This window comes from Cloeon dipterum, chromosome X (assembly GCF_949628265.1).
Source record: "Cloeon dipterum chromosome X, ieCloDipt1.1, whole genome shotgun sequence".
NCBI lineage: Eukaryota > Metazoa > Arthropoda > Insecta > Ephemeroptera > Baetidae > Cloeon > Cloeon dipterum.
The window spans coordinates 7582831-7597592 of NC_088790.1; the positions used below are offsets into that span (position 1 = coordinate 7582831).

Genomic DNA, 14762 nt, shown 5'->3' on the forward strand with positions numbered 1-14762 from the left:
TAATAAAAAATATTAATTTCTAACTATAAACAAAATGCCAATTAACGTGTTTGACTAGCTGTAACCGTTTTACAAATAAAAACGATATTTCGATTGATCAGCTGTTGTGCGCAATCTACGTGATCGACTTTTCCTAGAAATATTGTCAATTTGTGCAGTTTTTTCGAGACGTGACCGTTGCCTCTTAAGCCTTTTCGCAGCAAAAACTTTTATCCGCAATAATGTTGAGTGATAGTTGACAGTGCAGCCCTTGATTAGCCAACGCAACTTGTTTGTCTCCTTCTTCCTGGAACCTGTTGCCTTGCAGCACGCCCTGTCCTCCGAGAAAAGACCTCGTCGGAAGCAGCAGAGTCCCTAAGAGCGTGGCGTGCAAATCCCGTGTCGCTTGGCCTCGGCCTAATCCCGCAGCCCTCTTGGCAGCGAGCTAGCGACTTAGCTTTTTGCCCGCAGCCGCTCGCACGCAAAGCATTTCTCTTTTTTTACGCCCTGCGCTTCCTGGAGAAGCCGATTCCTTTGTGTGTGCGTCGCGCGCGCTGGTAAAATCGCCGCCGCCGCTGCCGCCGCCGCGCCCAATGGAAACAAACAGGTGCAAAAAGCGCACGTGGCAGATTCAAATTGATCACCGCGCCGCGTTTTTGCCCGCTGTGGGCCGACTTGTCGGCGAAGCAGCAGGGAGTCGCCCGCGTGTAATTTAATGTACTTTTCTTCTTTCTTTCCTGCCCTGACACTCCCTCCCACGCCGACCGACACTCCTTGCCGCAGCAACAGGCGCTATTGATCACGCCTGCCTCGCTCTCAATGACTAATAATTCAATCAAAGCGCGCAAGGTGCGGCTCGCGAATCACCGCCGCACATTTTGCGCCCGCCGGGCGTGGAGAACACAATTTGCGACACCCTCAAAGGCCGAATCCGGCCGGGGTGGGCTCCTGCAAACAAAGGCAGTTTTTGCAACTCGTTTGCTTCGAACAAAGGCTCGGCGTGAGACCTGGTGTGAAAGGAACGACAACAATAACTTAATACAAACTCAATTAGGGCAAAATGTAGCTGTCCGTGATACTCATGAGAAAGGGAAACATTGTAATTTATCTCATTGTTTGGTTTCTCACTTTAATTTAAATGATACTTTTGTTTAAAAAGAAAACTCAACATGTCATTTTTATGTACTAAAAACTAACGGTTAAAATAGGATTTTGAGAATGAAGTGAGTTTTAAAGCCAAATTAATTATCAAAATCAACTAATTTAGTGCTATGGAATTTAAGCGGCTGACGATTTTTTTCTCCTGCCGAAGCTTCAGATTTTCACGCGAACATTGAACAAGCTCATAAATCATGTGAATGTTAAATTCAATTCAATTTGGTTCATTTCTCCGAAACAAGTCATGCTAAACATAAATATACAAAATTTAAAATCTAGCGAATCACATTAAGGAGAAATTGGCCATTTGTAATTTTAGAGAGCAGTTTAAGCCTTGCCAAACATCATCTGAGCCGGCTAGAAATACGCGCAAACTTTGGTATTTCAGCCATTTTGATTACTTAGGACTATGTATAATAGTTAGAGTTTTTTCAGTCTCTTCCATATCCTGGATAGCATAAAGCCGTTTGAATTGCAAAATTCTAACGCATCAATTAGTTTGTTAACCTTATAAAGTAAAAAAATGCAACTCATCGATCAATTTTTTTCAATTTCTATTGATATTATACAGCTCTTTAAATTTCAGTGGAGAATAAAAAATTGAAAAGAACTACAATTTTGAATACACAACTGAGCACACAATTTTGAAATATTATGAAAATCTAGAGTTTCACTTGACTATCACCAAATTTTTGAAATATTTCCTGCAAGCGTGAAAATAACGGGATATAATTATTCATGTTCTTTTTTTGCTAAGCAATTTTATTATGACATCTAATTATTTTTTAGATAATTTATACAATAATCATTCTCCACTAACTCCAGTATTGATTTCATTTACATATTTATTGTATTGGGCAATTAATTTTATAGCTATATTAAAAAAAAATGGAAATCAATACTGGCCAAAACATACTACTTCTGCTATATATTTCTGGGCTCTAATTACTTTAATTGAAAATTAGAATTTAAGAATCTTAATTATAGCTATTAATTAAAAATGCGTCGATTTAGTTCAGTGCTGTGAAGAAATTCACTTGAAGAAACACCTTTTCATTTTAAATTTGATATCCCTACGTTATTCTATTTCACAATCTACCCACTTGAAGCGAAAATCAAGTCAAGGGGGGTCGATTTAAGTATAGAATTAGTTTCAGTTGCAGCCAACAGTCGAGAGACTCTTAATGTTTATTTTTTGCAGGTACAAAGTTCCTGTGCAGTGAAGTAATCGCGCCCGTGAAGAGCGAGGTGGACGACATATGTCTGTACATTCTCAACTTTGAGGATCTCACTGCAGTCACGCCGCCCATGGACGACAGACCCGGCGGCAGCGCTTCTGCACAACCAATGCCAATCGGCGGTGCCGGGCCTCTCCAACCTGTGAATCGCCTTGGGCGGCGTAAGCTATGAGCTCTTGCTCGAAAGAGAAATTCTCAGCCGACCTGAACAAGCTGGCGGGCGCATTTTTATTTGAAAAGCGGCAACCTTCTCGCTTAATTAAAAGTTCGCCTGCGCCCTACTCCGCCTTCATGCACGGCGAAAGTGGAAAACGGAACTACGAGCTTTCCCCTGCACTTTTTGCAATTCGCCGCTTTCTAATTCAGGCAGGTCTGCCGATTGGACTAATTAAGGACGATTGTTTCAGTGGGCCGTGCGAGGCAGTCGTTCCGACAGTCATTTAAGATGGGACCATTAAGAAGAGGGCGTGCCTTTTTGGAGAACGCGATATCGGCCCCGCAGACCCGGCCGATCCGCGAGGAAATCTCCCTGGACGAGAGGTGAGGAGAGAAAGAATGAAAGAGAGAGAGAGAGAGAGAGAGAGAGAGAGAGAGAGAGAGAGAGAGAGAGAGAGAGAGAGCGAATGTGACTGCAACTTGCACAATGACGGGTGGCAAAAAACGATTGTATATTTTGAATAAGTAATTAATTAATGGAAAAGGCCGCCTCGAACAAGTGAGCGTGACTAGAAGCTAATGCGAGCGGCGCACCGGATTTAATTAATTGATTAATTGCTATCTGCGCGTCACAAGGCAAACGGGCCGAATAAATCAACGCGAACAAACGCGATTATGGGCGCACGGAGCGCGAGGCACCAAGCTAATTCATGCACACGAAATTTGATTTGAATTTTCCTGCTTCCTTCGCGGAGCTGTGCGCTCTCGTTCCAGCACTGGCGGCTCGGAAAATTGTGATTAATTACGCGGCGAAAAATCGATCTCGCCTGCCCAACAAATGGATGACTGTGAAACGTATACACACATCTGATGGCTGATACCCACGAAAAAGTGTCGGGTGTCCATCAAAGCGAATCACTTCGCTTCGCAGCTACAGAAAGAGCTTTTTGCTTGGCACATGGCATCAGTTCAGAAGCCGTATATTGCTGGAAATTAAAGGAAGTGCGCTTTGAGAGTGTTAAGAGCCAATTTGAGCAAAGCGTTTTAAAGAGAGCTCTTAAATGGAAAGGATTTTTATAAACCATTTGAAAACACTTCAAATTTTAAACAAAGTAATGTTATTTCTTTGCCATTTAACAAATCCTCCCGCGATACACCTGTCACAATTTAATTTGTATTAATCACTCAGGAAAAAATAAAAGTTATTAAATTAAAACTAAGCACTAACACTCCTGTGCGAGCGAGGAATATTTTTGCAAACAATGTGTCAAACAAATACATTCCTACCGTTTCTTCAGCTTGGATAAAAAAGCAATTTAAAACTCAAGACGAACAATATTCACACTAGAATTTTTCTTATGGTGTACACTTTTAAAAAACGAAACAAGTATCTAGTTCACTAAAACATTGCTTATCAAGAAGAACAGGTCATGACGGCCATTTTGAAAAATTAAAAATTTAAATTCCGTCCATTTAAATTACCGACAGCGCGTATCAATGAATTTCCACGTGAGCTGTTCTGCGACTAATTGTAGAAACACAGCATACTCGCGGCGTGTCTCTCTCGCTCGGCTGCACGACCGATGGCGTCACTAGACGGGGAGGCTCTGCTGTAGGTGCTCAATGCTGCAAAACGCGAAGCATTGCAAAGTGCACTTGTTATCGATCATGCAAGCGGCGAATGCGATAATACTGCGAGGCTCACGCAAGCAAGCAGCGCGAAGTCGTTTTAGTTTTAGTGGCCTCGCCGGTGATGCAATAAAATAAAGCATGTAGCAAATGAATGAAGCGCACACACACACACACCATACATGGAGCCCGCCCGCCGGATTTTGCCTCAAAGTGGAGAGAAGCTGCTTTTGGCACGAGCCCAAAATAATTTTATATGACGCTTGTTTCTTCTTTATTGCCTTCTGCGAAACGATGAGCGACGAGGGGAATGGTAAAAAAAGGGAGTGTGGAGAATAAGATAGTCCGCCGCCGAACCAACTTGCCCGCGCTTGATTCATAATTTTCTAGAATATTTTTGTTTTCATTTTTACTGCCGGCCAAATATTTATTTTAGCTTGCTGCTCATAAACTGGGTCATGGGACACCAAAACTATCGATTTGGGCTTAGTGTCTGGCCGTTTATTTTGTTTTTAATTTTATTTCTTCCGCCCCTAATGCATTTTGTCCCGTTTCATACAATTAATCTCGCGCTGCAGCTGCGTATCCCTCGGAGCAGCGGAATAAAAGTATTTTACGAGCGTGTCGACCCAGCTCAATCAAGAACATTTTCACGCTTGACTCGGCCCAAAAGGCCCTATCACCGTAAATTAGCCCAAGTGCTGAATGGACGCACGCCCGATCGCTGCGTTTCGGCCGAGGAAAAAATGCCCAGCGTCCTTTTTGTGCAGTCCGTCGCCCTTTGATCAGCCGGCGGAAGCGAATTGCGGATCAAACGCTGTTTCTCGTTCTCCACCGAAACGCTTATGCAACCGGATGGGCATGGTGCTGATGGAAATTAGATTGTGGCTGGTTCGAGGGGGGCGCGCGCGGATTTGTGCTGAATGGACCCTTTTCGCGGAAGGCAAAGGGCTTAATTTATAGCGATATAGGGTGTGGGAAACAACCCTCTTGACCGTCACAAAAGGGTGCTTCTCTTATCTTAGAGAAATAGCGAGGCCTTTGCACATCAACACCCACAAATCACCCCGTTAAATAAGGACAACATGCACAATTTGAAATTAAGCGCATTTTACTAGCATGTTTAAAATTATTCGGTTCCAAAAAGTAATAAATGGTACTTTCATCCCATACTCTTTAACAGATAAAAGTTGAAAAGACCAAATTATTGCTCTATAATTTCTCTACTATTGATCCCATTAAAAGTTTTGCAATAGGTTTATTGTTGTTACTTTCAGAAAAATAATCTTCGGGTGTCCTATGAACTATAATTTTGGTCATATCATCTTCAACCCCGTTTGAAATAATTACGCGTGTGTTTAATCAGTATGAGCGATAGTAATGAGTTAATAGGAGGAAAAAGAAACTCCATACATTTTTTCATTTTTTGTTTGTATTTAATATCAATAAATTTAACTTTTAGATTGGAGTATTTTTTATAAAATTATGCTCAACGCTTGCTTGAGAAATTAGAAATATCTCAGTGCATCTTATCAGAGGCCTCAGTTTAACAGCCTCTTGTGCGTAGGTAACGTACTTTTCTCCGCCATTCTATCGCCGGCGTGTACACACAAGATGAGCAATTTGCACTGTGAAACGGGTGCAATTCCGCACATGATAGCAGCAAATTGCGCGAGGCATGAGGGATGTGCAAAGGTGCGAGAGCAAGAGAGAGAGAGAGAGAGAGAGAGAGAGAGAGAGAGAGTTTATTAAATGTCGGTTGTTGTTTTGACAGGAGTGAAGTGCTGGAAGTGAGCTTCCCCGAGAAGCCCCCGCTGTCGGCGCTGCACCACCGCGCCTCTGTTCCATCGCGCACACCGGCGACGGCGCTACCTGCCCTCACGGCGCCACCCATAGGGGTAAATTGAGTTCTCAACCCCACCACGTAAACCCCGTCGTCAGCCGGCAGCACCGACAAGTCCGTCGTGCTGCCGCACCGACAGATTGCGCCTGAAGCAACTTTTTCAACTCGCACATCCAAAACAAAATTACTTGGAATTTTCAAAAATTTTCTTTTCCTCCTCTCATATCGATTAATATTAAATTTAAATCAACAATAAAATATAATCAAATAATCTGTATAGTTTTCCAGCATGTCTCTTATGGAAATTTGTTAATAAAGATATTGAAGTTTGCTTTGACTCGAAAAATTCTACCTTTCGGGGGAGATATTTTCCTGCTTTCCTGTTGACACTTTCTGGTTGACAGCATTTGATGCGCCCTTTCCGTGTCGCAAATGACATTTCTTTGTGCCAAAGGGTGCTGACCCTTCAACCAAACTTCCCTTTCATCTGAAAACTCACTTTCTGCTGTCCTTCTCTCCGCTGCTTTCACACAATGTCAATAAAAATCGGATTTGACGGTCCCAGAAAGGTGCTTCAGGCGCGTCCAATTATTATGCCTCAATATTCAATTTGGAGTGTGCGGCAAAGGCACCCGTTATGATGGAACAAAGTATGACAAATTTTTTTTTAGACCTAAATTTTTCTCAAGCACTAAAAATACTGATTGTTTAAAATGAAATCATCGCTGAATTATTTGAATGCAAAGATTGAATTCTCGAGTTCTTTCCATGTTTTGATTCTTAAAATTAAAAATTGTATTGAATTTCCAGGATATAATAATAATTGTTGTTTATTCTTCCTGCACTTATTATCTGATCATAAAAATTTTATATTCCAGAGAAGTTAAACGAATGTTTAATTTTCAGGCACCGATACGGGTCAGAGACGGTGACAGCAGTCCTGAGTCGTCTCCATCACAAAAGCCTCCGGCGCCACCCCCGCACGGTGGTGACCTCATCCCTTACAGCCACCCTCCGTTGCGGCCGGCGACCTCGCTGGACGCGATTTCGAAACAGAAACTGGCCGAGGCGGCCGCCGCGGCCAGCCAAAACGTGCCTAGCAGGAGTGCCACAATGAGTGCCCGTGAGTGCCAACGTTTTCCTTTCCAATCTGCACCGTCGACACTTTCATATTATAATTATTATTCTCTGCCTTTTTTATACTTCTTGATGAAACCTTTTAATGTCAGTCGGTGGTCACACAAAAAACACACTAATTTGCTGATATGAAATAATTACTATGCCCCACACACTTTCCTGTTGAGAGTTTTAGTTCTCTTTTTTTTAACTTGGTGTTTTTTTTAATGCAAAATACTCAATGAGGTTGATGTCAGCACTAATTTCTAGTATCTTTATTTAATAACGATTAGCTAGGGTTGAAAAATAATTATTAATTTTTTTGACTTGGTGAATGTATACCTGTTTCTTTCTATTCGCCTGACTTATTGCTCTGTTTTGTTTTTGACTAAGGTTTTTTTTTACGATAACCTACTAACACATTTTGCGTAACCACCCTTTCCCCCAGAGAAACAAATCAAATTATGGATTTGAGAGTGGGTTTTCTCAAGATTTTTGCCAGCGAAATTTGATTGATGACCATTTTATCAATCTAATACAGCTCGGATAAACAAACTATCCCTTTTCCCGAAAATAACCTCTACTAGTTTTTCAACCCTAGCACTTGATTTTCGCCCTCAACTTGTTCTGGAGGATGTTTTGTTGAAGAAGGACTTACACACGATTTACATTACGAAAAGTGTTTTTTACCAATTATTGGTGTTTTTGCTTATGACAATGGTTGATGTTGTGTGCATTTCTTGATGTTTTTGATGCATTATTCTTTGAAGGAAAGAAACAGTCTTTGATGATGTTCCATATCTCCATTGTTCACATTTTCTTTCATTTTGTGACGAGAACAGCAGAGAGCATTCGAATGGAAATTAAATTAATTTGATGCATTTGCTGAAAGACTCCGTCAATATATTTTCACACCAGATAAAGCTCACATCGTTCTGTTGTCAGCGTGAAAAACGGTGCTTCACTCATGCAGTCATATTTCACTTTAATATTTATTTTATTTATTTCCTTTAACTAATCTCATCTCAGCGAATATGAAATGGTCATGAATCACGATTTATTGCTCTCGCAAAATTGCAAAGTGTCATCGCGTGCCAACAATGGCGCTGGCGGTGCCAAAACAGACTTATTTTGAGAGCATTTTCCTAATTTGGCATGATGCTCGTTTGCAATGTAATTTTTTCAATGTGTTTAGTAACATGCAGCTACCCTGAGCCCACCCTCGAAGACACAAGGATTCGGCCACACACGCTAGATAATTTTTCAGAAGGTAATCTTCAAATGTCTGATCACTTGAAAAATTAAGCAGTCTCATCTCCCCCAGATTGATTGATTGATTGATTTGGAGTTTGATCTCTTGTTCCATATTATATTTAACTCTCCATTCTTTGATCATTAATCGACTTCTTATATTTATAATTGACTTTCATTGCCGCTATAGTTGCGTAGAGCGACCTTTCCCAATGGGTTTTGCTTCAAGTGTGAATACAATTTTTTTAAGCCAGTCTTGAAACTCAAAACCTTTCGTCGAGCCAGAGAATTCGTACTCTACTTGCCACTAACCTGTTTTTCGTTTTGGATGATTCATTATTCATTGTAATAGTTGGTGTTTTGCATGGAAATATTATTATCTTCTTAAGTGTTGTCAGTGTTGCCTGCTTTCAATGTGGGTCTCGCATTCAATTATTAACTGTTTAGCAGTAGACTCTCTTTCGTGTTTGTTAATTATTTATTGTACTTTGGAACTGCAACTCAATACACAACTTCTATTATGCCAACATTACGTGTAACAAACTCTTTGATTATACTTAGTAACTTTCTCAATATTGCTTATTTAAACACAATATATTTTATCGGTCACTGTCGTCTTTGAAATGCAATCGATAGAATGAAAACACAAATTTAAATAGCTCAAACATATAACTTCTAAACTCTAACCGTTAAATTTAAAGCAATAAAAATTCTAAAGCCACTTTTTAATCATTTCAAAATTTAAAATTCAACTTAAAAGTTTTGGAATATTTAAAAAGCTTAGAGTAGAGTCTACTTTTGCTAGAGGCGGCCATGATTTTACTGGAAGACAATCTCCTGCAGACAGGACACGTTTTTTCCTGGTACTTTTTTTCTCATTGTCCGAGAGAAATGTGATCGTTTTAGCAGCCCGAGTAGCCCCAATGGCCCACTAATCTGCAACAAAGCAACCATGTTCTTTCAGCTGCGGCGCGAAATCACGTTTCCAAATCCTTCCCGAACGCTTCGTCAGAGTCGGACCTGGCGCGGTACCACGCGGCCATCTGGGCCGACCAGAGACGCGACAGGAAGTCTCCATCGCTTAGCAACGTAGCCTCAGATAGCCTAAGACATAAGGTACAGACATGCGTGTCCCGCCTGCAAACCTCCACCTCTCGCTCTGTCTTTCTTCTTCTAACGCCACCCTCTCACGGATCGTGACTGATTCTGTGTCTCCCAGCGCACACCTCCTTACCCTGTGGTGCCCATTTTTGTGACTAAAACAAGCAACAACAACGTGTTTTGACGATTTTTGCAAAAAGAGCACCAGCTTGCTGCCAAACAGCTCCCAAGACTCAATACTGCTTTTTGTGCCGCAAGAAGCGAACGTTTTTGCCTCCGGATATCGAGTAAATACATGCTAGAAGCAAAATGTGCTTTTTGTTTGCTGTCGTTCTTACCATAAGACGACGACTATCGCTCTCTGCAAAGCAAAAACAAAACGTTCGTTTGTGCCTGCATGTAAATTTAGCAAAATTATCTATCTGCTTCCAGTTTTCTATTCAAGACAATGGATCGGCAAAATTTTTTCAAGGTGCTCTCCACACTCCTAACATGGGTGAAAAAGTTGCTCAGGTGAGTACCCTTTCCACGTTATTCACCTTTCTCAAACCGCGTGTACATACTGTAGCAACTTTCACCGTAGCATTTTCACTTTTCCTGCTGATACTCTTTTTCATTTCGTCCAAAATACGGACATAAATTTTTAACGCGTTGACCTGGATTTGTCAGGAAATTTAACTTTATAACCTATTCTACTGCGTAACCGGGGTGGTTAATGGATTAAAAACTACACCATTCGTTTTAAAGTTCGGGCCCAGATATGATAATGATCGCCATTAACAGATGCTGAAACTTAACTTACGCGCTAATAATCCGACAAAAAGAGGAAAGTTGTGAGCGTTTTTATTTAGGTCGGAGTTTATTGCGAGAACGAAGAGGCCTGAACTCTGAAAGAACCATTATGCAAAATCTTTTCGAGGCAGGGCCATTGCCTAAAAGCACCGTGACTTCTGCGCCACCGCTCGCAAATTGGCCGTTAGGGAAAAGGCGCTGTGTGCGATGACAACTTTAGCATGCATCCATTTCTTTCTAACCTCCTGTGTGCAAAGCTGGCAAATAAAAGAGCGGTGCAGTGGGCCACGTAACTAAGAGGAAATTGGAATTGGCAGCGCTTTGGGACGCGATTTCCTCAAGTATACGGCTTTCCAGCCTATATGTAGAGTTTGCTGCAGCCTTTGACATCTGAATTTGGCAGTTTAGTGTCTGCGTCACGAAAATAAACCTCTACTCGGTGAAAGGAGCCAAAAGATTTAACCCAATCTATTGTTCGGAGGATAAATTTAGATTAGCATTTAGCACACGTACTAGACATTGTAATTCAATTCGGTGGCATAAAGAACAGGGGTCATTATTGCACAGCATGGTCTCTACATCAGCATTCAATAGTAGAGAATATAATGCGGGAAACCAGAAGCACGTCACTCGGAAAATGCTTTGGTAGAAAAGCAAGTTAATTTTTATTGCTTCTCCGTTGTGCTGCAGTGCATATTAATTGGAATAAAACGAATAAATGCTGGAGACGCAAGCCAGCGTTGAAATAAACCAAATTGCCTCTTCAAATTCCCTACTGATTTAAATTTATGTTATCATCATCACGCCTCTGCAATTTAAAATTACGAGAAATAGGTTATTTAGATGAAAACACTGCTTCTCCTAATGCAAACAATAAATTTTTTAAGCCATGTGAGATTACTTATGTTTCTCCATCAATTCATTCACATTTGAGTTACAGCTCAAAATGAATAATTTTTAATTTTTTTTTTAATATGTTAGGCTTCTACTTAAATCTCAAAATCGTATGCATGGTCTGCTGATCGCAAGGTCACTCTATCCAAAAATAGATAATTTTTACAGCCATTAAATTTACGTCAGTGTCTTAAAAATGTGACTTCAATACTTTTCTATTTTTCAACAAATAAAGACAGAATTGGAGGAGCAGAGATAACTCGCAAGTTGTCAATTTTCGATCCTATGACCACCTGGCCATGAGTCATTACATTTTTAGCAAGTTGGCCGCACAAAGGGCGGTCGTTCCATTGTGTGGAGACGCCGAGATTCAAAAGAAACAAGGCTGATTTGAGCGCGCTAATTAGCTAATGCCCGCTAACAAGCTGGCTCGCCTTGCAGACTGACTCGAAGGTTTCGGCTCGAACGAAACAATAGCGCGTGATTAAATCTCAGCAATCAGACAGGGAGGAAATATTTTACCTAATGAATTTGTGCTGACATCAAAGCATAAAAACGACAGACAAATTTATCTGTGTGTAGTTGTTGGCATTGCAGCAAAATGTGCCGCGCCGCGTCGGAAGAGCTACTTGGAACAGGCCCAGTGGCGAGCATCGATTTTTGCCCTTTAACGAACTGATACATACTGGAACATGCAACGCTGTTGTTGAACCGAGCTGGCTGGAATTTTTTAAACGCAAAACACGGTTAACGAGCCTGATAAATAACACAAGATATGAAATGAAGTTTTGCCGTGTACCGCTCGGTAATTTAGAACTCAATCTAGTTCAGGTGCTGACGCAAATGGAATCAAATTTTATATGAAGCTCTACAACAGTTGCAACGCTAAATTGCAAGTTACTTTGTATTGATAAAATTTTTGAAACGACCTTGCTTTAACCCTTGAGATGCAACTATTCTGTCGTGAAACCGACGAGGAAATTCAACCTCAATTGATTGACCACTGGCCAGTGTGATGCATATAATTTATTTAATATGCAGCACGCACGTCGTTTTCATTGAATCTGATATTATTTATTTTGCTTTTATCAAATCACTCCTCGGTTTGATACCTGGAGACCATTTTTCAAATATAGCATAAATTTTTCCTCGTTGTAGAGGTCAAAGTTGTGAAAGCATTAATTCTTTTGAGCCATGTTCAGAAATCTGAATAATGGGGAATTCAATACGCACCCGTTTCGACTTTCCTTTGCTGAAATCGATATAGAAAATAGTCGACAGAATAATATCCTCTACTTCTGGCTGGGGTTGCAATGAAATTGGAGAAGTTAATCAAGAGCGATGAGTAACGGAGAAGAATTTCGAGTTGGACTGGGCGGCGGCCTTAATAACCTCCATATCAAATTGGTGCCTAGAGAAAGTCGTAATAAAAGAGGGTCGAGACGAGGAAAAATTTGAAATGGGCTAAATTCCTCATCGCTTGGCAAACAAACATTGGCTGGCGGAAAGAATGCGGCGCCGCCGGCTCTGGACGAGTAGCGCAGAGTGTGGCGTGCCCGTCGTCGATCGGCGGGCGCGCCGAGTCGCGTGAGGAGCCGAGTTGCGAGCGAGCGAGCGACGGAGCCAGCCAGCCCTCGGCCCACTGGTTGAATGGAGCCGCTGTAGGTGGCTTTAGTGTCGATTCGACGCAGACGAGTGAGACTAGAAGAGATGGCACACAGATTTTGGAGCTCCGTCCTCCGCGCTCTGCAGCAGTAGCCGTCGGTGCGCGTGTAAATTGGCCTGTGTCGGTTGGTTGGTTGGTGCGTCCGGTCAGTGCGGCTCCGATCAGCTGTCCCCGTGCGTGGTGCGTACTGACGGCGCCATGCGGTGAAGAAGGGCGGCGCCGCGCTTCCGGGTCCGATGCTCCTTAAATGTCACAATCGAATCACGTAGCAGCCACGGCGCCGCATGCAAATCCTGATTTCGCGCGAGCAGGCGGCGCCGTCACCGCCGCCGGCAGGGTCATGCTGTCGCCGACGGAGCCACTCGGTCCGTCCGCTTCCGTCGGCGCCGCACCGCAGGCGCTGACCATGACGCCGGTCGGCGCCGCAGTGTCCGAACATTTAATGGACAGCAAAGACATCAGGGTGTTGAACGACATTATCGATGACCTGAACCGCTTTGACGCCGACGGTGACAGCCTCGGCGCCGCAGACTCCCACAGCATCAAATTGCCGGAGGAGCAGGTACAGCATCCCTTCCTTTCCATTCTTTTCCGTTTCGCTCCAGCGAACATCGCTTCTTTGTTGTTTACTATGTGAATATTGATCATCGTCGGTAGAGATTTGTTTACGGCATATGGCGCAATGGCCGATCAACTGAACTAGAAATTGCCGCTTTTGGTCCATTGGCGGAGGCAAACCACCCTGCACGCCACACCCACCGTCCACGCATGATAAATCAGAGGCCTGTATTTTTGGTCCGCTCAAACGTGGCTTATAATTAATTAGTCGAACTGCTCGTTTGCAGCCCCGCGGAGAGTTGCCATGCTCACTGTTTACTTTGCAATCGTGCCTCTCCGTGGGGAGTTTCAATTCAAATGTCAAACGAAATCCCATAGGCTTCGATCCCACATTTGCCCTTTTCTCCCAATTCCACGCCTGGCGTGGTTAAAACAGCCGTCAGAGAGCTCCATTTGACCAAAAACCTCCTCGAGCTGACAATTCTCAGTCTTTTTTCAGTGGACAACAGGTTGGTCTCTTTGGCCTGCTATTTTACTCCTCGGTCGTAATTTCAATAAATATTATATTATGATTAATTCTCTCCGGACGGATTTGCTGGCTGAATTCACCCACGTGACTGGCTCTGTTTACTGCTGCCATCTTTGTAATGATGTAATTGCAACACGATGATGGTTCGCCAAGTGGAGGCTGGCTGCCGCTCTCCCAAACAGTTCATTCGCGGCCTCTCCCATTATTATTGATTACGCGGCAGGCCCCATGCTTTTCCTCCCGTCCGGCGCGTTTTGTTCCCGTGCGCTGGGTGAGGGAAAAATGCGGCCGAATTGGCTGTAGTCGCGAGGCCACGCGGACTGCCTTTTGTTTTCGACCGATGAGGAATTGGGACGACGTGGGCACGAGCTGTCGCCGTCGGTGTTGGGTCATCTCACCAGCAGCCGCCTTATTCCAACTTATCTCGTCCCTGGGGCGAAATTATTTCCAGCAGCCACCGTGCTAGTAACCTTATCGATCTCGTTCTATCCGCGATGCGATGCCGTGCTCGGAAAGCCAAGAATCAATCCCGACCTGGGCCGCTTCCAGATCGGAAAACAGCACCAACATTTGACTCGACTCGATCAATAGATAAACAACGAGACAATAGAGACGCGAAGCATTATTTATCAGTCTCGGGTTTTGTGCCGCGCCGATCGATGGCTATTGGCTTTGGCCTCTGCGAAATCCGCGCCTTTGATGAAGCAAAGAAGTCTCTCTCATCTGTTGACGCTTGTCAATCAGTCCCATTCGGAACCACTCCAGACTTATGCAACGTGCTTGTCGCCAGTGCCCGCCGTAGCTGCAGAACTCGCAGGAGCTACCAAGAGAGCGCGACTCTCCCATACAGCC

At 43.0% G+C, this 14762-nt stretch overlaps 1 protein-coding gene across 8 annotated transcripts in view; it reads left to right on the forward strand.

The window, feature by feature from the left end:
• Nucleotides 1-14762, forward strand: part of sei (seizure) — a 100190-nt gene that overhangs the window by 40571 nt on the left and 44857 nt on the right. For 6 of the 8 annotated variants that reach the window (XM_065494023.1, XM_065494024.1, XM_065494030.1 and 3 more), the window contains exons 3-9: nucleotides 2339-2536; nucleotides 2783-2915; nucleotides 5935-6058; nucleotides 6910-7126; nucleotides 8315-8389; nucleotides 9335-9486; nucleotides 9904-9984. In XM_065494023.1, coding sequence (XP_065350095.1) covers nucleotides 2339-2536; nucleotides 2783-2915; nucleotides 5935-6058; nucleotides 6910-7126; nucleotides 8315-8389; nucleotides 9335-9486; nucleotides 9904-9984 — 980 coding nt within the window. The remainder of the gene's footprint in view (nucleotides 1-2338; nucleotides 2537-2782; nucleotides 2916-5934; nucleotides 6059-6909; nucleotides 7127-8314; nucleotides 8390-9334; nucleotides 9487-9903; nucleotides 9985-14762) is intronic. The other 2 variants (XM_065494029.1, XM_065494026.1) reach the window with 2 other exon arrangements.